The 20,110-nt window shown below is 34.0% G+C and overlaps 3 protein-coding genes across 3 annotated transcripts; all 3 read right to left on the reverse strand.

Moving 5' to 3' along the window:
* Positions 1-10,693: 10,693 nt before the first annotated feature.
* Positions 10,694-11,173, reverse strand: LOC110869681 (ATP-dependent DNA helicase PIF1-like). Its single transcript, XM_022118915.1, has one exon. The coding sequence runs from the start codon at positions 11,171-11,173 to the stop codon at positions 10,694-10,696; it is 480 nt and encodes a 159-aa protein (XP_021974607.1).
* A 226-nt stretch (positions 11,174-11,399) lies between these two features.
* Positions 11,400-12,943, reverse strand: LOC110869680. Its single transcript, XM_022118914.1, has 3 exons — positions 12,448-12,943; positions 12,076-12,351; positions 11,400-12,013 (listed from the first exon to the last, which is right to left on the reverse strand). Exons 1-3 carry the CDS (start codon positions 12,941-12,943, stop codon positions 11,400-11,402), a joined length of 1,386 nt encoding a protein of 461 aa, XP_021974606.1.
* A 5,924-nt stretch (positions 12,944-18,867) lies between these two features.
* On the reverse strand, positions 18,868-19,894 carry LOC110870898. Its single transcript, XM_022119970.1, has 4 exons — positions 19,800-19,894; positions 19,572-19,710; positions 19,255-19,466; positions 18,868-19,181 (listed from the first exon to the last, which is right to left on the reverse strand). The coding sequence occupies exons 1-4, from the start codon at positions 19,883-19,885 to the stop codon at positions 19,166-19,168; spliced, it is 453 nt and encodes a 150-aa protein (XP_021975662.1). The 5' UTR covers positions 19,886-19,894; the 3' UTR covers positions 18,868-19,165.
* Positions 19,895-20,110: the final 216 nt, after the last annotated feature.

Consider the following 20,110-nt stretch of genomic DNA (forward strand, 5'->3'; position numbering starts at 1 on the left):
TGATTAAACCTAATTTAACACAATGCACACACAGGCAGGTTAGTAACTAATACAGCAGTTACGTCAATTCATGAGATTAAACCCTCACAACGATTAATCAGTGCAATACTCGATAATTCAATCGGATTCACAACGAATAACAGAGCATAGTCCGAATTCGAACAGCACTCTAATATTCAAGTCGAAATCACGACAAATAATCAAAGTACAAGCTCAATTCGAGCAGCACCCGGACTATCGTTGGATAGTTATAATCAATCGGACGTTGAATCGTAATAGCGATCGAGTTATTACCCTGATTGCGGTAGCACCTCATGATCGTGTGTGTGTGTTGTGGACTGTAATCGATCTAACTCGACGTACAGACAGCGATTCTACGTCGCTTTTGTTTCAACAGTTAAGTGCCAAGGTCGGCTATATATAGCCAGAAATTCGACTCGCTTACGGACCGTATGACCTAACCTTTACGGTCCGTAAGGCTGACCGGTAGGCTTACGGTCCGTAAGGCGTAACCTTTACGGTCCGTAAAGGGTGCAACCTATTTCCTAGACTAGCTGAGTTCGGGTCTTAGCTTTGGTGAGTCAAAAATTCAGCCAATCAGCCTTTAGCAATGATTTTAATTAGATAATTATCAATTAGGGTTTGCCCCCTTCGAGTTTTAGGGGCCCTGATCCTGATTCCGATTGTTCCGGAAATTTCAGAGTTTACGCCAAATTACTTGGGTGTCTTAATTAGGGTTTTCTTATTGGATAATTATTATTCTAATTACGAGTTTTATTGACGGTTGTTACAATCTCTCTCTTAAATTTCCTCTCTCCCTCTCTCTCTCTCATTCTCTCATCCCTCCCCAGCCTCAAGATGACAGTAGTGGTGGTGGTTTCATGGTAAAATCGGTGGCAACGATGACGGAGTGGTGGTGGTGGTTTCAAGATGAATCGGCGACGATAATGACGGTGGTGGTTTCAAGATGAATCGGTGGTGGGTGTAAAGCTTCAAGATGATGGCTGTGGCGGGGAACGACGACAACGATAACAGAGTGGTGGTGGTTTCACGATGAATCGACTGTATGTGTATTGTTCAATAATTTATTTATGGATTTAGTACCAAACTCATCATTACACTGGTATGGATTATGGAACCTTCACTTTACTTCACATTATTTATTCAATTTTGTAATTTTCAAGATCATATATTCATTTCCCCTTTTCAATTTGCTGATCAAGTTTGTATTTTTCCATATAGGTTTTGAATATTGTAGCTTATGTGATTTAATTTGATCTGGGTTTGATTTAATTTGAAGGGATTAATCTAAATTAGTATTTTTTTAATATGGGTTTTGATGATTGTAGCTTATGTGATATGGGTTTGGTTTAATTTGAAGGGATTAATCTAAATTAGTATTTTTCAATATGGGTTTTGAATATTGTAGCTTATGTGAGCTGGGTTTGGTTTAATTTGATGAGATTATTCTGAAATTTGATGTGTTAATGTGGATTTTATAGAGTTTGAATTCAAATGGATGGTGTAGTTTAGTTGGAATTTAGAGATGATGAAGATGAGTTTAGAAGTTCTTGTGGAGATGAGGATGAGTTGGAAGAAATTGTGAAAAATGGTGATGATGAAGTTGTTGCAAAGTGATCAGAGAGGACGGTGGATCGGAGATGGTGGAGGTGCGGCGTCGAAGGGAGATGTGCGGTGGATGAAGATGGAGTGATCGGAGATGGCTGACGTGTGTGCGGGTGTGTATAAATTTTAGTACCGAGGTCGTCCAAGTACACAAGAGCTTTTAGTACCGGCTTATCATTAACGTCTAATCTAACCAAATTTTGATAAAAGTTTTGAAAGTTTTTAAAAGATAAACTAGAAAATAAAAATATAAAAATAAGGAAAACAAATAGACAAGAAGGAATCACTTGGTTCCAACTCCTCTTTTATGTATCCTTTGATGATTTCCACACTTTGGGCTTTTTAAGAGATTATCTTAGTTATAGTAGTAGGCCCCCTTCCAGGCAACGTTACCCTCAACCTATTGGTCTGAGTCATCAGGGATACACTCCCGCAAGGTCGGATTATTGAAAGACAATTAAGTAGTTATTAATGCAAAAAGTGGTAGGCCCCCTTCCAGGCGACGTTACACTCAACCTATTGGTCTGAGTCAGCAGGGTTACAGTCCCGCAAGGTCGGGTTAATGTTTTAATAGTAGTTTATAAATAAGGGATTACAAGCGGTTCTTACTTCCCCCGATTTGATGTTATCTGCCTCAAGGGAAGTCCTACTAAGCTTGAATCAGGTCCTCGCAGGATCTAGAAATACAGTTTTTGTGCATAAATAAAGGAGTGTATAAATGTATTTTGCATGTATGATAAGTATGAATAAGTATGAATTTGCATGTAAATGGTATCAAGTATGTATGTATCACGAATAATTAACAAGTATCTACGAATAATGAATAACACAAGTATATAAAAGATAGGATTTTCATTATGATTCAAGTCTCGGGTTATAACGTTTGAAATAAAATACGAATACAAAGGAATACAAGTTTCCGTAAATGGAAGTACAACAAACTTGCTAAATAAGGAAAGTTACAAAAAGCAAGGCGTTACAGATTTACTTTACTCGAATTGAATCGAATTCAAATTCTTATAATTGAAACGAATTCTTGATAGTTGAATCGAATTTCGAATTCGAAACGTATTCTGAACACCCTTACTTCATCCAAATGTCTGTCGAAAATGGTCCGAGCGAGAATCGAATCTGCATCTCCACTAGGGAAGACAAGCCTCTTAACCAAATCGACCATGTAATACACGGGTTTTTAACCTAATTTATTAATATTAATATGAATTAATCAATTAATGTCCCTTTAGACCATGAGCAGACCTACCTACAATGGTGGGTGGGCGGCCGCACCCCTTGAAAAAAAATTAGTGCTAATTTCCGTCGAAAATCCCAACCACACCCCTTGAAAATTTTCAACCGCCCCCCTTAGAAAAAAATATTATGAATAAAAAAATAAAAAATAAACACCGATTATTATGAATATATAAGTATATAACACAATTTATATAATTATTCTTTAACCACTTATTTACTTTACTTTACTTAACCCAATGTACAATCTAAATTTATTAACCTAACTACCCAAGCCCAAAGATTTTGAACTAAATAAAATAACCCAAACCAACCCTCCTATGACCCATTCGAATTCCAAATCCCGCTCCATAAAAAACGCCCAACGATTACAGTCTACAACGACTCACGACCGGACGAGTTTTTTGGCCTGAAAATTCAAAATTCCGGCCGGTCCGAGCTTTTTCTCAAGAGGAAAAAGGCTGAAACACTTTTTTTTGTCGGATTTTTCTAATTAAAGACTAAGCTATGTTTTCGGATAAGCTTTTTTTTTGTTATTTTATTTTTTTATTAGGAGAAATAGAAGTAGGGAGGGTTTGAACTTTGATGATTTTTTGTTGTTACTTTATTTACTTATGATGTGTTTACTGTTTTACTTCAAACTTTGTTTGTTAATGTGATCGGATGTTAGGAAATAGGGTTTGATTGTTTGAAAATTGCAATTGACCCAACCCGACCTGAATCGATCCACTCTGAAACTTTGTTTGTTTATGTTCAGGGTCGGCTCAAACTATTTCGAGGCCTAAAGCGAAATGAAAATCCGATGCCTTTTATTGCCAACGAATAAAACTTGTTAATGTAACACCCTTACCAATATTTAACGGTTTTATTATAAATTAAGAACTAAAAATGTGTATTTATGATTTCACATACTAATGAAAATACGGGTTTATTTGAACCTTTACTTAGCATTGAAACAATACAACAAAATGTGATTTAATTCGTTGTTCAACACAACGACGTAATAACGTGCGGAAGCTTAAACTTGATCGTGTTCGGTTCCTCGTTGAGCTTGATCATCCTCCGGTACTGTAAATATACCTACAATCCATAAAACATGAATTGAATCAGTCATACGTAGTTTAAAACGTGTCAAAACGAGTCCCGGAAGCAGAACTGATTAAAGTACAATTTTTCGACGAAATTGGGTTCCGTCGCGCCACGCGCCGGCGTCATGTTGCTCCCTCGCGTGGCACGGGGGAGGCACTTTTCCAGCAGGTCTGCAGCTGGGACCTGCATTTTCAGCTATGCCAGTTTTTACGGAAACGGCCATAACTTCTTCGTTATTGATCCGTTTTACGCGATTCTTTTTCCTACGCGTCTATAATTTAATTCTCCATCTTATGGAGTTAAAATCCAACATCCGACATAACAAATTTTGAGACTTCTAAGCCTTTGACTCATCACCTTTTTACCGAATTTTAACCCGTTTATGCATTTTATCAAACAAACATATTTGTTTGATCCTTATTTCAAATGCACCTCTTCAAATTAATGTTATCTACCATGTTAGGTTCTAATCACATGTTTCTTACACCATTTAAACCCGTTTTCGCTCGTATGCTTATTTTGACCCGTTAAGGGTATTTAAGCACTTTAAAGCTTGAAATCGCTTTCATTCATTTCTAGCATCTTATTCCTACATTTCTTATCAAGTAATATTCCACCACAACTATATGTGTGTTGGATTTAATGTGGATATCTATATGTTCCGAGTTTTACCCCTCGGGTTATCATTTTACGGCAAAGACTCATATAAGGTCATTCGACCCAAGAATTTACATCTTTCACTGTCTATACTTATTCTAAGCATTTATTTAATCATAAAACTCGTTTCCGAACCACATTTAAGGGTCGTTCGTCCGAATTAGCTTACAAGGGCAATTTGGTCCATTTTCATCATTCTTTTACTACAAAGGACCTGTAAATACTTGTTTGACCCAAAATCCGACCCTTTTAACTATCTTGTTTATAAACCCATGTGCTTCTAAAACACCATAAACATAATTCAATTTATTCGGTTTACCTAAAAGATAACCGAATATCTATATTTTAACCTTGTCTAACTCTTATAGAATCTCAAGTTCTACATGATGAGGTGGATCATTATACATACCTGGCTCGGATCAATATATTGACCCGTTTCAATACCTTGCCTTAGTGGCTGCTAAGTAATAGCGATGTAAACATCCATGTGCTATTTATTTCCTAAAATCATACAACTCGACAACCCATTAGTCGATATTTTCAAAGGGTAATAATTTCACCTTTTGACCCGTTTGGTTTAAATGACCGATTATATTAGCGAGATGACATTTACTACCACCTCGTATATATGACTCGCTCCGGTTTACACCGTGCGGTCATTTTACTTATAAATTCATTTCTTAACACTTGTTGGCCTATTATGGCTTACATCATGATTGTCTTTCCAAACTAACGGTAAAGGTCAACGTGTGACCAAATTACCATTTTGCCCTTATTGGTTATTATGATTTACCTTATATGATAACCATTAAAAGTACGTGTTTCATTCATCATAGTATGGTCGAATTACCGATTTAACTCATTTTTTTAGCCATCACTATGGTTTCTTATCATAATTGATTATCTTGTTCCGTATGACTACACGCCGGAACACCATATCTTAATTATGTATTTGTCTTTTTCGTAATTAATACGACAAAAGAATATTCTAAAATATATGACTAGTGTAAGATATACTTACCTCGCATCCGAATTACGCTTTTCCTTCATTCTTGATTCGTTTGACCCGCTTCCTTCCCCAAGCTTTCACCTATCTTGCCAAGCGTCAAACTATCATTGAAATTGTAAGATGGTTAGGTTAGTCATAATCATTTACGACTATTCCATCCTACGCTTCTTATATCGAATTTATCATTCGATCATATACTTGGTCGGTTTGACTTTTTAAAGAATCAACTTATCAACTTATTCAATGCACATTTGGTTTATTGGATTTCGCTTAGGCGTTTCATCCGAACTCTTAACGAAATCAAATTTTACACACTAACTACTAGGTAACATGATTTCAAGCATCTATATCACGATCTTAACATCAATTCTTTTATATCATACAAAACCCATTTCGTGAGAAGTATGATCTTGTACCCAAATTCACGGTTTAATCAAACACCTTCTATTAGTTATCATGCATGTTGATTCTAAGCATAGTTATATCATCAATTTCATCATAACATTAAAACCCACTTATCTAAGTGTGTTAATCCATCAAATCCTTCAATTCATAGCATATTATGTATGATTTTCACTTAGGGTTTCGTTCCTAAGCAAGTATACATCACAATTTTAGCCATAGCTTCTCTAATCCATGCCTAATTCGCGATTAAGATGATTATCCAATTTTTTACAACTTCACCAAACATCAAGATTTTACATACCTTATGATCCCCTAGCTTGGGTGATCATTAATCCATGTTCAATTGTGAATTTAGACTCCATTTGGACCTTCAATTTGATGGTTATAGTGAAGCTAGGGTTTTGAAGCTCCTGGGGATGCTTCTGGTCGATCAGAACACCCACAACACACACTGAATGTGTGTTTTATTTTTAAGTTTTTCTTTTTATAACTTAACTTTCCATTTACCCGCATTTGGTCTCTCTTGTTTGGTTAGTTTATTAAATAGGTCACAACCCACTTAACTTCTAACAACATTACCACTTTTTAAACTAGGTTAAACATTCCTAGTTAATTTAATGAGTTCGGGGAATTTACGACTAAGTTTATTTTAAGTCCCGTTAACTCGGGCCTTCTATAAACTTTATTTCTACTAAAGCTTTCGCTCAGCTTTTATTTAATATCAGGCTTATTTATAAAAAATAAAAGTCCTAATATTCACGGGGTTATTTTTACCCCCCTACGGTACTTTACCCGTCTTTTAGTATTAACGGGTTTGATTACCAAACCCGTTTTCGGGGTGTTACAGTTAATTGGTTTTTGGATGCCATGTACTTATTGCTTTGGTACCAAATTATAATATTAGAGTTGAATCAAACAAAAAACCCACATACAAAATTTCATATAAAGTAAATGTACAAATCTTAATACCAAATAATAATTGGGCACATGTTAATCTTAAACTCGTTCAACATTTGTAATAGATGGTTGTTACTTTAATAATATAAATAGAACTTTGATTCTATCAAAGATTATGCCCCAATGGATTAGGCACTGGTCTACGAAACTAGACATTCTAAGTTCGATCATCATTAGAATCATATGTTTTAATTTATATAACTAGTTGTAAGACCCGTGTGAATACACGGGTTTGTTTAATAACGATCAAATACTAAAAAACATATTATAATATATCATCTAAATTCTTTGTGTTTAGTTACATATCTTTATAAAACAATGTTAAAGACAGTTTGTTTTAGTGTACATGTTTGATATAGAAATAAGGTAAGTAATTGATAATATTTTGTCTAAAATGAAAGCATGACCTAATTTTATGTTGTCTAATAACTTCTTATATATATGACCTTAATTTTTTTTGACACATTGTTAGTGTAAAATTCAATAAAGGTCCATTGTTATTGTATAATTCAATAAAAGGCTATTCAGTTTAGGTTGTAAATATTCCAATTCAGTAAAACTAAAATTGAACAATATCACAATTAAATAATTCAATAAATGTTACTGATCCAATTAACTTTCAGAAGGGGCTTATGGGTTGAAGCCCATTAGAACCTGTCAATGGGCTTGTGGGTTGAAGCCCATTAGAACCTGTCTTTGAAATATAGCCCTAAATAAACATTCAATCGAACATTTACATCTTCCTGAACTAAATTGCGAGAACGAACAGATAGGTCTCTTCAAGGTCTTTGCCAAGTCAATCCACAGGTAATCTATATGCATCAATCGAACAGTTTCTTCCTCTAAAATCTTTTCTTCTGGTAATTTATTATACCACGATTGTATGTTTGATGTTTGATCAGCCATTCCTCTATGTTCGGTTCTTGGGTGTTTGTTCTATGTGTTATACTTCTGATTTTCGTATTGATGATCGATTGAAGTTAATAGTTTTAGTATTTGTCAAATTATTTTATTTCACCTCATTTAGGGAAATGTTATAAATGACTGTTTATTAGATTTTGTATGAAGATTTTGTAAGATTATGTATGGGATGATATTTGCTGAACTGGACCACGGTACCGCAAGTCTAGACTAATAATAGATCATGGTCGAGTGAGTATATGTATTTTAATAGAATTTTGGTTTGGTTTTCTAAAAAATAGTGTAATTGTCAAATGCTTTTTGACTTTAATGCTGAAATGTCTTTTTGTTGATGAGATTAAAGTTGTCAGCTACTTGTGGATTCGAAATCATTCAAAATTGTATGGGCTTACATGGGAATTATAGTGCAGGTTTAATATAGATTGTATGGGTGTATGATTGTAGATTTGTAATCTACATATGGGTGGCTGTTATGTAATGGGCTAAATTTTTGTTAGTTGACCTTTTAAAACCACAAATGTCAGAAATCAAAATATGGAGAAATAATCAAAATCTGTAAGATTATGATGTTTAGTATAAAGATTTTATATAAAAATTTTGTAAGATTATGATTTTTATTATAGTTTCAGTTTGTGTTCTTGACATTGAAAAATATTAGATATATAATTTTGGGTTGGAACAGTAGATTGGATTATTGGTTAGCAACAGGGGATTAGCCAACGGTTGATTGGATTGAACAGTAGATTGAGTGTGGGTTAGGAACAATATATTGGAGTCAACGGTAGATTGAGTGTGGTTTGGAACAGTAGATTGGGTTGATTAGCAACAGGGGTTTTGGTTGATTATTCAATCAATGAGCTAGCTGAACGTTAATATAACTTGTCCATTGTTAATCGTTATCGAGTTCATTCATATTCAACCGTTATCAGCACTATCGTAGTTTAGATGATACATTTGTGTTTTCAAGTCTTTGTTTGTATTCTTATCATTTTGTAGAATAACCTTTTAATATTTTATTCTTTTATTTATTAATGATATTCATAGTATTTTATTTGATAGTTCAAAGTTATAAGGATGTATGGCTTTGCTTGTTACATGGAGGACAACTGAAGAAAATCTTTGGTTAGTACCCTGCTCTCGGTTATGGTAAATTTAGTTTTCTTTATAATATCATGTTAGACAATTTCTAATTTTAATTTATTTATACATAGGTTCTGCCAAAAAAATATAAACAATGGATAACAGAGTTTAACTATCCATTGGGCTTTGTGAAAGTGCGGACAACAAATGGCCAGATCTTTGAAGTGAAGGTATATGAGTTAGCAAACTTCTGTTATTTCTACAATGGGTGGTATTCTGTGGTTGAAACTTTGAAACTACACTCTGGATCGTGGCTGGTATTTCAGTATGAAGAAGCATTATCAAGTTTCCGAATATTTTATTTCTATGACAATATTGAATTTGCTCCATCTGATTATTTTTACTACAGACCCAATGGAGATTTTGATAAACCTGATGCTATGGTATGTAGTTCACAATCTGAATTCATTATATTGATTATGGTTTATTATTTATTTATTGTTAGTATATATGTTACTAATATTTATTTTTTTTTCGTTGAAGCATATCAATCTTTTATTTGTACATCACAAGATGGACAATACCATTCCAAACTATCTGGTTGTTATTAGAGGTCCTGGGAAGCATAAAGTGTTTGTTCGAATGGAAGTTATTGACAATCAGCTTTACATAACAACTGGATGGGATCAGATTAAGAAGAAATTGTCAATAACTGATGAACATATACTTGTGTTTGAAATGATTGATCTTCATACTTTTGATATGTTCGTTTTCAATTGTTCCAAGAATGCTGATTTAGTGTTGCCGCCGGAATTATATACTGCTGTTAAGGAAGAAGTTGTAGAAGATGTTATCAGTATTTCTGATGCTGAAGATGTGGATGAGGTTCTTCATCTCGCAGAAGCTAATATGCTCCCTGTAACCACGAATGACGAAACTATTCCAGTAGTTTTCCGTGAGGACAATCATTTTGTAAGTTTCTGTAACCAAAAAGTACTAACAGGACTTTAGGATATATTAACCATATCATAATATTATCTTTCTTAACATATTTTGTTGTTTGTTACAGCGCTTTAAAAAATATCTTGCTAAAAAAATTGGCTTGGATAGGAAGAGGTGTTTAAAGATTGTAGATGCTGATGGTAATGTTTGGGATGTTCGAGTTGGTATCGAGTCTCCGGATGGTCGGTTTTACATAAAAAAACATGAAGAAGTTTGTGAAGGATAAAAAGATGGTTCCTCGTGAAGAATTTACCCTTAAGTTCGTCATGGGTAAAGGTATTTTCTTGTTTGACTGAATGGTTGTATGGCTGCTGCAGTTAATGTTATGATGTATGGAAACAATGTTTTTTTGTGGTTGTTGGTTTACTTAATAGTCTTTTGTAATAGTTGAAACCGGTAGTTTTGAAACAATGTATTAAAAACATGTAGTTGTTCCTAATGACTAACGAATGGAAGTATTACTTCCATTAGTTATTCCTTGTGTTTTATATATATGTTATTCTTATTTGCCTTTCATTGTCTTATAACTGTTAAAACTATCAAATTTTAAACATGTATACTATTTTTATAAACAATACACTAAAATAACATCCATTATTATTAGATATAAGAAACATGTTGATAGGATATTCAAAAGATCAAACCATATTCCTTCATACATGAAAAAGACTTCTATCCAAAATGATATTTCTACGACGACTATAGATTTTGTAGAACTTCTTTGTAGACAACGTTAGTTGTGGTTTTACACACTTGTTTTCCCCTGTCACATATCAAAATCTTCAAACCACTCCTGCTCTTTACTCGAGATGCAGCAACGTATAGTTGTCCGTGACTAAAAATCGGACGTGGAAGATATAGCCCAACACGTTCAAGTGATTGTCCCTGGCTTTTGTTGATGGTCATTGCAAAGCATAGAGATAGTGGGAACTGTCTTCGTGCAATTTTCACCGGTAATCTTTTATCGCTTGGTGTCATTTTCAATCTTGTAATCAAAGTATGATGACCTATACTATTTCCGGTAATAATCTTTGCTTCGATTACAAGTTTTCCAAGTTTTGTTACTTGAAGCCGTGTACCATTACACAAACCATCTGTTTGATCAATGTTTCTAAGTAACATTACCAGAGCTCCAACCTTAAGAACCAATTTATGGTTAGGTAATCCTGACAAATGCATTTTTTTAGCACATCCGGAGGAAACAATGCCATGTTAAGGTCGGTTTGTTGCTCAGTCTCACATAAAGTATCCAAACTGAGATATATCTTCTCTTCACCAACGATACTATTTAACAGTTCTGTATTTATTGAATCAACAACATCATTTGTGGGAGCAAGAATGCCTCTTTGTTGGAAGTAATTTGAATCCCACAAAAGGTTTTGCATATCCGGATATGTGAATGAGATCAATGAAGATATAGGATTGACTTCATCAAGTATAAGTAGATCATCTGGAATTTCAATCTCCACCTCTCCATCATTTGGATCACAAGTAGACCATCACCAAGGTGTAAAATCCATTCAGCAAACTCCTTGGTCTCGTGAAGATTACTTGCTTTTTTACCGAATTTTAACCTCATGTTTTCAGTTAGTTTGAGTAACTGACAATCCTGCCAGATATAAGAAGAATTCAATGAAGAATTTACAATCATGCTTCTTGTACCTTTTGGAATGACTGGAAAGATTTGTCTAAAATCACCGCCAAAAAGGACTATCTTTCCGCCAAAAGGCTTGGAATGCAAGGAAGGACTACTGGAACGGACTATATCTCTGATTGTTCTATCCAAAGCTTCAAAACAATGCTTATGTGTCATTGGCGCTTCATCCCAGATTATCATCTTAGTTTCTTTTATTAAGCCTCCTAGCTCACTGTGTGGTTCTATAGAGCATATGGAATCCTCGTTAACGTTTATTGGAATTACAAATCTGGAATGAGTTGTTCTACCGCCATCTAATAGAAGTGATGCAATACCACTGGATGCAACATTCAAAACAACTTCACCTTTGGAACGTAACGCAGCTGCAAATGTTTTCAGAGAAATGTTTTACCAGTTCCACCGTAACCATATAGAAAGAAAACACCTCCACTTCCTTTAGCAACTGCATTCATGACGGTTTGATACACTTTTTGCTGTTCATCAGTTAAAGATTTTAAGAAAGATGCAAGTTCCATTTTTAAGCTAGCCCGATTATACGAAAGTTCTTTCATTATCATTTGATTGTTCGCTGCTGAAATGTAGTTGCCAGGAACATTTGGCATGTCAGAAAAGCAGCTTAACGTACTTCCATAAGCAAGTAACAATTTTTCGATATGTGATAAGCAAATCTTTTCAATCTCTTCCTCTGGAAGAACCAAATCTAAAAAATAAAACAGATGTTTAATAATTAGATTTTGTAAATATTTCATTAAAGTCGGAATGGAATCTAAGAATTTATTTAAAGTTTTAAAATTACCAGGAATACCAGTAACCCTCCGTTGCTGATATAATATGTCTTCACACAATAGAGTTTTTATTTGTGTCCAGAAATGACCGGGCCTAGAAATGGAATTTGACATCAACAGCATTACAAAAAATGTACGCAAGAAATCAGAAGTGGACCATGTGCTTGCTTCCTTCATGGCAATTATATACTCGTTATCATCGTCCAACAGACCGCGAGTGAAGCATGCATCTTTAAAGGTATGGTAAATTTTTCCATCAATTGTTTTTATATCATCAAAACTCATTGGTCCTATAACGTGATTCAATAAAATTCTCAAGAAATAACAATCACCAAGTGATGGAGGTACATAATGTATCCTACCAACAGCACCAAAAGGCCTTTTTCTACGAATCCACTTTCGTTCTTTGCGTATCCATACAAAGTGTCTTGGAAACTCTATATACTTCAATGTTCTAGCAAATGCATCCGTTTGGTTACATTTCATCCATTCTGTAAACATAGTCATTTTCACAGTTGGGTTACTGACTACGTCACACAAATTTGAATTATCGTCATAAACAATAGCCTGACTATCTTCGCAATGAAAAGGCAATATTTCAACAGATGGAAGTCGAAAGTGTATGTCAAACTTGAAGATTCTCTAGGCAGCTTCACAAGCTGAAATATATCTACAATCAAGATATGCTTTAACTTCATCTACTTCTGTTTTGTTTGTCAGGTTTTGATTATTTGTCGTTTCCTCATTTTGCTTGTTCACCCCGTCGGTTGTGGTACTTTGGTAAACAGAAGCTGTTACTCTATCCGAACCCTTATTAATGTATTTGAACAAATATTTGATGGATCCTGTTTGGTTACACCACTCAACATTTATGTGGCACTGATACTTTTTGAGTAGCATAGCATTGTACGGAACTACAAATCTGTTATCAAGTTGCACACCATTTTTTTCTACAGTGTTAGATGTTTGACGACGACGGTAGATAGGATATCCTTCAGAATCAACAGAAGTCTCATCTACAAATTTTTTCGGAAACTTCTTTGAACATTTTAAATTAACCATGCATGGACAATGAGGGTTGTCTGTACCACAAGGACCGTGGATCATAAACTGTTTGACAAGTTCATACAGTTCAGCATCTGTCTCTTTGTCAGGTATTTCAGTACTACTAACCAAATCAATTTCTTTAGCAGTTGGAAACTTGCTGTCGGCACTTAAGAACAAACATATATGTGCATGAGGTAGACCACGTTTCTGAAATTCGATTGTATAAATAACTGAAATATTATATCAAAAAAACAGTTAGTAAAATTATTATTTGAGAAATTAATTAAAACATTTTACAATCACTTACTTGCTTGTATCTCACCAAAGAATTTATGTTTCTTGAAATCTTGAATTAGATGATTGATTTTAATTTTGAATAACCATGCGATAACATCCGGTCTATCTTGAGGGTTCAGCCGTTTGTCTTTTAAACACCTATAAATCTCAGGCCAATTGGGATTACAAGTGACTGTTATGAAGAGATCCGGATATCCTACAGCTTTGCAAATTGCCATAGCATCTAGGTACTTTTGCATCATATATCTCGCTCCGCCGGTAAATGATGAAGGCAACAAAATTCGTTTTCCACAATTTGACGCATCATTTTCTCAACTTTCAACACTTTGATTTAAATTCTTAAACGATTGAGTTCTAAGTTTGGGTTGTTGGGTCTTTATGTAAGCTAACCGTGCAGATTCTATCATTGTATACGCATCGACCAAAAACCGCTGGAACAACTTTTGGGCATTGAGTAACAACGAAAATTGGTTGGCTCTGTCTTGTACTCTGTAACTAAAAAATTCCCTCATTGTGGTGCTGGTCCTAAGTATATCATAATCAATTGAAACACCTCGATGTTTAATACCAAGTCTAAATCCATCTTCTGCATATGGGAAGATTAGTGGATATTGCAATGCAAGATAAGAGGGATGGAGCTCACTAATTCTCTGAAGACCACCTGATTTTTTTTTTGAACTATGATATCCCTTTTATCAAATGCTCCATCAAAATCACCAATTATTAATGCAGCAATTTCTTTAGCAGTGGGCAAGTTAAAAATTCGACCATCCTTATCCCTTGTTCCAATGAGCTTGAGTCTTACATTTTGCCAATCATTTTCTTTAAAACAATCTCGTACCATTCTAAATGACTTTACAAGTGGATTGCAAGAATCCAACATTTTCTTAAGACTAGATATGATGCCAAGATCAAGGTCTTGTTTAGTGATTGTTTTCGAACCTTCCTCGACACTGTGTAGAAAATTACATTATTATATATAAGACATATATATAAAACAGATAACAGAAACAGTATTTAGTGAATGCTTAATTTACCTTACAGCCTTTTGACGGTTAAAATCCTCGTTTTAGGAATCATAAATATAAAGCTGTGAAAATTTGGGCTCTTGACCCTCATTTGGTAGCAGACTACCAATGCAATGGTAATTTTGGCCTTGTAATCCGAAAACATAAGGACCTTTGCTTTTTTGAAAACTTTTAGAAACCTTTCCACCAAGCGATGTGAAAGAAAACATCATGTTATATGCTCGAATATTATTCATGAAATTGCGGCTTTCAGGAGTAACTCTTTTGTAAAACCTTTCGAGTAATAGAGGAGGAACAGGTGAGGGAGGCTTCAACATCTCTGTTCGAACAACAAAGAGAAAAAGCAGATTTCTTAGAATTCAAATTACCCCTAAGCATTTCATCTTTCCAAAGCATTGCATGACAGTAAGAACATACAAAAATAGCATCTCCATGATCAACGTATTCTACAAATTTATATAGGCACATGAAAAAGATGATTATATAAGAAAATATTAGGAGATTAAAGTGTTATCTGGAAAAATACTTTGATATATTAAAGGAGGGTATGTACCTCTTGCAATTCCGTAAATCTTTTTTACGATGGAAGATGGTAAACAATCAGAGGAATTGGAATCATCAAGGTTAGACCTTTCACCAGGGTAGGAGTTTTCTTTTCCTGCCATTTCATTTTAGAAATGACCATTAATATCGGTTCTAACAGGTAGGAAGATATGCAATACATTACTCAAATATAGTGAATCGGAAACCTATATTTAGTTTTGCGTTAAAAATAACCACATACCATTAATGTCTACTACGAAACACTTTGACAATCGTCGAGAAGTTATAATATCAATATTCAGAGGAGTTGGAATCTGACTTCGACGCGACCTTACTGTAACGCGATCCACTATATTACGAAAATTTACAGATGTTAACAAACTTCGAGCAACCTTCAATGAATGAGAAACGTAAATAACAAAACTCTATACAACATACAGTTTGCAATATTCATTAGAGGGCTGCTCTCAATGTTATGATTTGACGATTCAAGAGATGTAACCATTGAAGATGTCCTCCTTTCATCAGCTACAATAGATAAATCAAAATTACTTATATCCATCATTTTGAATCTTTGTTTCCTCTTTCTAGAGTCCTGAACACCATAATTAGCATTTTCGGATTGTCCTAAAATTGAAACAAAGTCACAAGGTCAAATCTGATATCATACCTTAAAAAAAATACAATTTAAAAACTTACCAAGACTGGATGAAGTCAGAGAAATCGTACTAATACATGTTCGATCTATTTGGGCGGGCGTGTGACATGCTGTCCATGACGAGATTTGGTTAATTCCAGCTATAAAAACTTACAATTCTAACGTTTTTTACAATCAATGTGTAAGATAATTAGAAAAGTAGCAACGAACGTTTACCCATATTTTTAGAAGAGGATTCGAATGACATTACAGTTTGATTCTGATTTATGGTGGATGGCGTGTAATGAACAGTTGACGCTTCATTGACACCTTGGAGGATACTGGTTGTTATAAATTAACAAATATGTTTCAGCAAATATAACATTATATATATATATATATATGTATTAGAAAAAATGACCATCCAAAAGATACCTCCATAATCGTTCGTAGTAATAGTAACATTGGCCGGAAGTGTATCAATAATAGGACGTGTCTGTACAAATTGAACCACACCATGGTTTCTACGCTTATTCAGGATAGACTTTCTTATCATCCTTGACTCTTTAGACTGTTGGGTACTGCACTGTGGAAAACCCTTTCTATCTCTTGGTATAAAATTCTTATTACTCTCCATAACTGCACATAAGAATTGAGAAAATATGTTTGATTATTGTAATCAGTGTCTAAAAATCAATTTTTTTTGAACCGCTAGTGATAGTTTAACATCCCCATTTAAAACCTAACTAAATAAAACAATCAACGCAGACAAATCTTCAAAATAGATTTAAACAAATGGAATAGAAAAACCTACCATTACGTGTTCATCGATTGCTTTCAAAGTGAGAGGGTGTTAAATTGTAACTTCAGAGTTTGGCGCTAATTTTTACTCGTGACTTTGATTCAGATGGAATGGAAACTATAAACATAGTGTTGGTAATGAGATAATGATTTAAGAAACCTGATTCAAGTTGTGGGCCTTTGACATGGTTTTATAGTTCACATCTTATGGGCCACAAATACTTGAAAGGTTTATGAGTAAATAATTGCAAAATGCAGCCCAATTTGGGGGTCTTTGGTTGATTTTATTTTGTAATGATTTTATATGTCGTAAACCAAATACTGCTTTTTGGATAAAACGTATAAGAAACTTAAACGCTCAACATCATAATTTATATGGATTTAAATACTACATATTTTTTAATAATTCTTGTCTTGGTTTTACCAATCTATTGGTTCCTACAATGAAGTTACTATAATGCGTAACACCCAATTTATATTTGGACTTGAAGTTTAATGATACATTCATACGTAGTCACATTGTCCAGTAATTTATTTGCATCGATAAGAAGAATATGGATTTAAATACTACATAAGATCTGTCACCATCCTTGTGTTCGTGTTATCAATCTATTGGTTCCTACATTACTTTATAAAAAGGTTGGTTAATATGTATGAATTATATCCTACTCCATACTGATATTTAAAAAGTAGTATTTAGACTACTCCTTACAAATCAAAACACACATTGTAAGCAAAGATTATAGTTAGCAGCATAAAACATAGTTTATAATACAAAAAAGTAAACCACATTACGGTTTACTACAAAATCCAAGTTCATAAGTTACCAACATCTAACACATACATAACCATTGTTTCAGTAGTTAACACTTACCAACAACCACCCAACTTCAAACTTGTTCTTACTTAAGTACATACCAAAAACATACATTCACTTAAACATCAAAAGATAAAGAGTTGAAAGGAGCTAGGTGTTAATCCTAGATGGCTTCTTCCGAGTTCTGTTACTTGAAGATAGTTCCCCAGCATTTTGAACTTCAACCTCCTGCAACGAACGTTTACCATTGTGACTAGTACCTGAATCCTTCTCGGCTTCGACAACGGAAGAGTCGGCGGTAACAGATACAACATCCTTGAATTAAATCACAAAACAACTACTAAGGTATCAAATAAGGTAATATAATCTACGGACAATCAGAAACGAAACTATAGAATCCATATTCACCTTTGAAATTGAAGCACCGGCCATCTGTGAGGATTCAGATAATTGAACAACTTTGAATTCTGAACCTTCTTGACTAAACACCTAATATCAAAATATTACCAAAAGAAATTCAGCTAAGTTATTTAAACTACAAAAATTAGAAACCAAAAACAAATCAGTATAAGATATCCCAAAAGCCTTACCTCATCAGCAACCTCAAGAGCATTACCATTACTAGCAACCAATTCAGCAATTATCTCCGGATCATCACATACTTTTTGGTAGGGGTGTGCACGGTTTGGTTCGGTTCGGTTTTTTGACAAAATCAAAACCGAAACCGAAATGTCGGTTTTCGGGTTTTAAAAACCGTTCGGTTTCGGTTTTTTTCGGTTTCGGTTTTTCGGTTTTTACGTCGGTTCGGTTCGGTTTTTCGGTTATTTCGGTTTTTGGAACAAAATTATGTAAGATTCAAAAAATAAAAAGTATAATTTATATTATAACAATCTTTTTATATGTTTACATTTAAGTTATTATAGTTAACCTCTTTAGTTAATGTTGTTTAAATACCCCTTACCTTCTAATCTATTTTTATGTTTCTTCAAAGTTTTTATTAAATTTAATTTTTATATTAAATTTTGTTATATCTTATAGGTAATAATAAATCATTTCAGTTATAATGTGTTAATTATAAACACTTAACATCTAAGAATAAATTAACATTTTCTACTAGCATTGGGTTAAACACTTAAACAATTTAAACTTTAACATAAAAATATATGGATTGTAACTTATCGGTTCGGTTCGGTTTTTTCCGGTTATTGAAAAAGTTTATCCGAAAACCGAACCGAATTTTTCGGTTATTAAAAATCCGAAATCCGAACCGTCGGTTTTTGTTTCGGTTCGGTTTTTTCGGTTCGGTTATTTCGGTTTTCTTGCTCACCCCTACTTTTTGGATAGTGTAAACGTGGTATTCATGGTTAAGGTTGTAATCAGAAACTTCAATTTTAAAAGCCAACTTCTTTTCGACCAACCGTGATATTTCATGTGGAAAACTTTCAGTATCATCCGCTTCAGTTGGCGTTCCCTTATATCACTCGCAGTTGAACCAACGAGCTTGATTACATCTTTATCAAACATCACAAAAGACACACTACCGGTTTCATCTTGAACTCTCAAATGTACCTTGAACTTGTAATAAATAGTAATTAAATTAAAGTCCAATTGTAGGAAGTAATAAACCTAAAAAGCAACATTAGCTTACTTAGTGGTTATCGATGTGCATTCTTTATCGCATTTTGGGCAAACCAATGAAGTAGGTGACAGATCCATGACCTCATCAGAAATGGTTTTAGCGTATTGTAAGTATTCAGTTTTAGTCAACACCTTCTTGTTACAGTTTCGACATGCCGGATAAAACCACCCATAGTTTTCTTGAACAATTTTGATCGTTGCAACTACCACACACGACATTACCTATAACATGAAAGATAAAGCCTTTTTAACATACTCAACTAATAAAACATAGAAAACAGTAAAGGGAAATTAAATGCCTATGTATGTATATAGAAAAATTCATACGCTTTCAATCTCGATAATTTCATCAACGTGTCTCTTAGGAGTCTCAATCAGAAATTCTTGACGGACTGGAAATACACTCTGGGATGAAAGTATGGTTTGAGAAGAAGAAGCACCAGCTTCAAATTGTTTCACTAAAAGCCTATAAAAATAAAAACCCGATTAGTGTTAATACTCACACTTGTATTAATAAAAACATGAAAAATAACAAATATACTTCAGTGATAGTACCTCCTACGAAGTTCATTAACCTCATTGATTGTTGAGAAACAGTCGAGTTCCAAATTTATCATTCTGAACAGTATATTGTCCTGCATGTAACAATATACATATACAACAAATCATTACAAGTGTCTACAGAAATAAGAAAATGTTCTTAAAAAATGTAACAAATAACAACTTGGAAACACTAAAGTATGTGAATCAGTCAAATGTAAATTACCCTGCCACTTCTTAATCTTCACATGCTGAAAGACAGCCATGACATTCTCATTCGGATTGTTTTGTAACAAAAAAATCATTAAATTGTCGTGCATATCCAT

This window comes from Helianthus annuus, chromosome 3, assembly GCF_002127325.2.
Source record: "Helianthus annuus cultivar XRQ/B chromosome 3, HanXRQr2.0-SUNRISE, whole genome shotgun sequence".
NCBI lineage: Eukaryota > Viridiplantae > Streptophyta > Magnoliopsida > Asterales > Asteraceae > Helianthus > Helianthus annuus.

Bases quoted from the DNA above. Each gene is read 5' to 3' on its own strand.
- LOC110869681 (XM_022118915.1), bottom strand. From the start codon at position 11,173: ATGCATTTGTCAGGATTACCTAACCATAAATTGGTTCTTAAGGTTGGA.
- LOC110869680 (XM_022118914.1), bottom strand. From the start codon at position 12,943: ATGACTATGTTTACAGAATGGATGAAATGTAACCAAACGGATGCATTT. The intron at 12,352-12,447 runs GTAATTTTAAAA...TTTATTTTTTAG, and splicing joins GAGGGTTACTGGTATTCCTG to ATTTGGTTCTTCCAGAGGAA. The intron at 12,014-12,075 runs GTGTTTTCTTTC...AAACATTTGCAG, and splicing joins AGTTGCTAAAGGAAGTGGAG to CTGCGTTACGTTCCAAAGGT.
- LOC110870898 (XM_022119970.1), bottom strand. From the start codon at position 19,885: ATGCAGGACAATATACTGTTCAGAATGATAAATTTGGAACTCGACTGT. The intron at 19,711-19,799 runs GTACTATCACTG...TTATTTTTATAG, and splicing joins GTTAATGAACTTCGTAGGAG to GCTTTTAGTGAAACAATTTG. The intron at 19,467-19,571 runs GTATGAATTTTT...TTCATGTTATAG, and splicing joins AAATTATCGAGATTGAAAGC to GTAATGTCGTGTGTGGTAGT.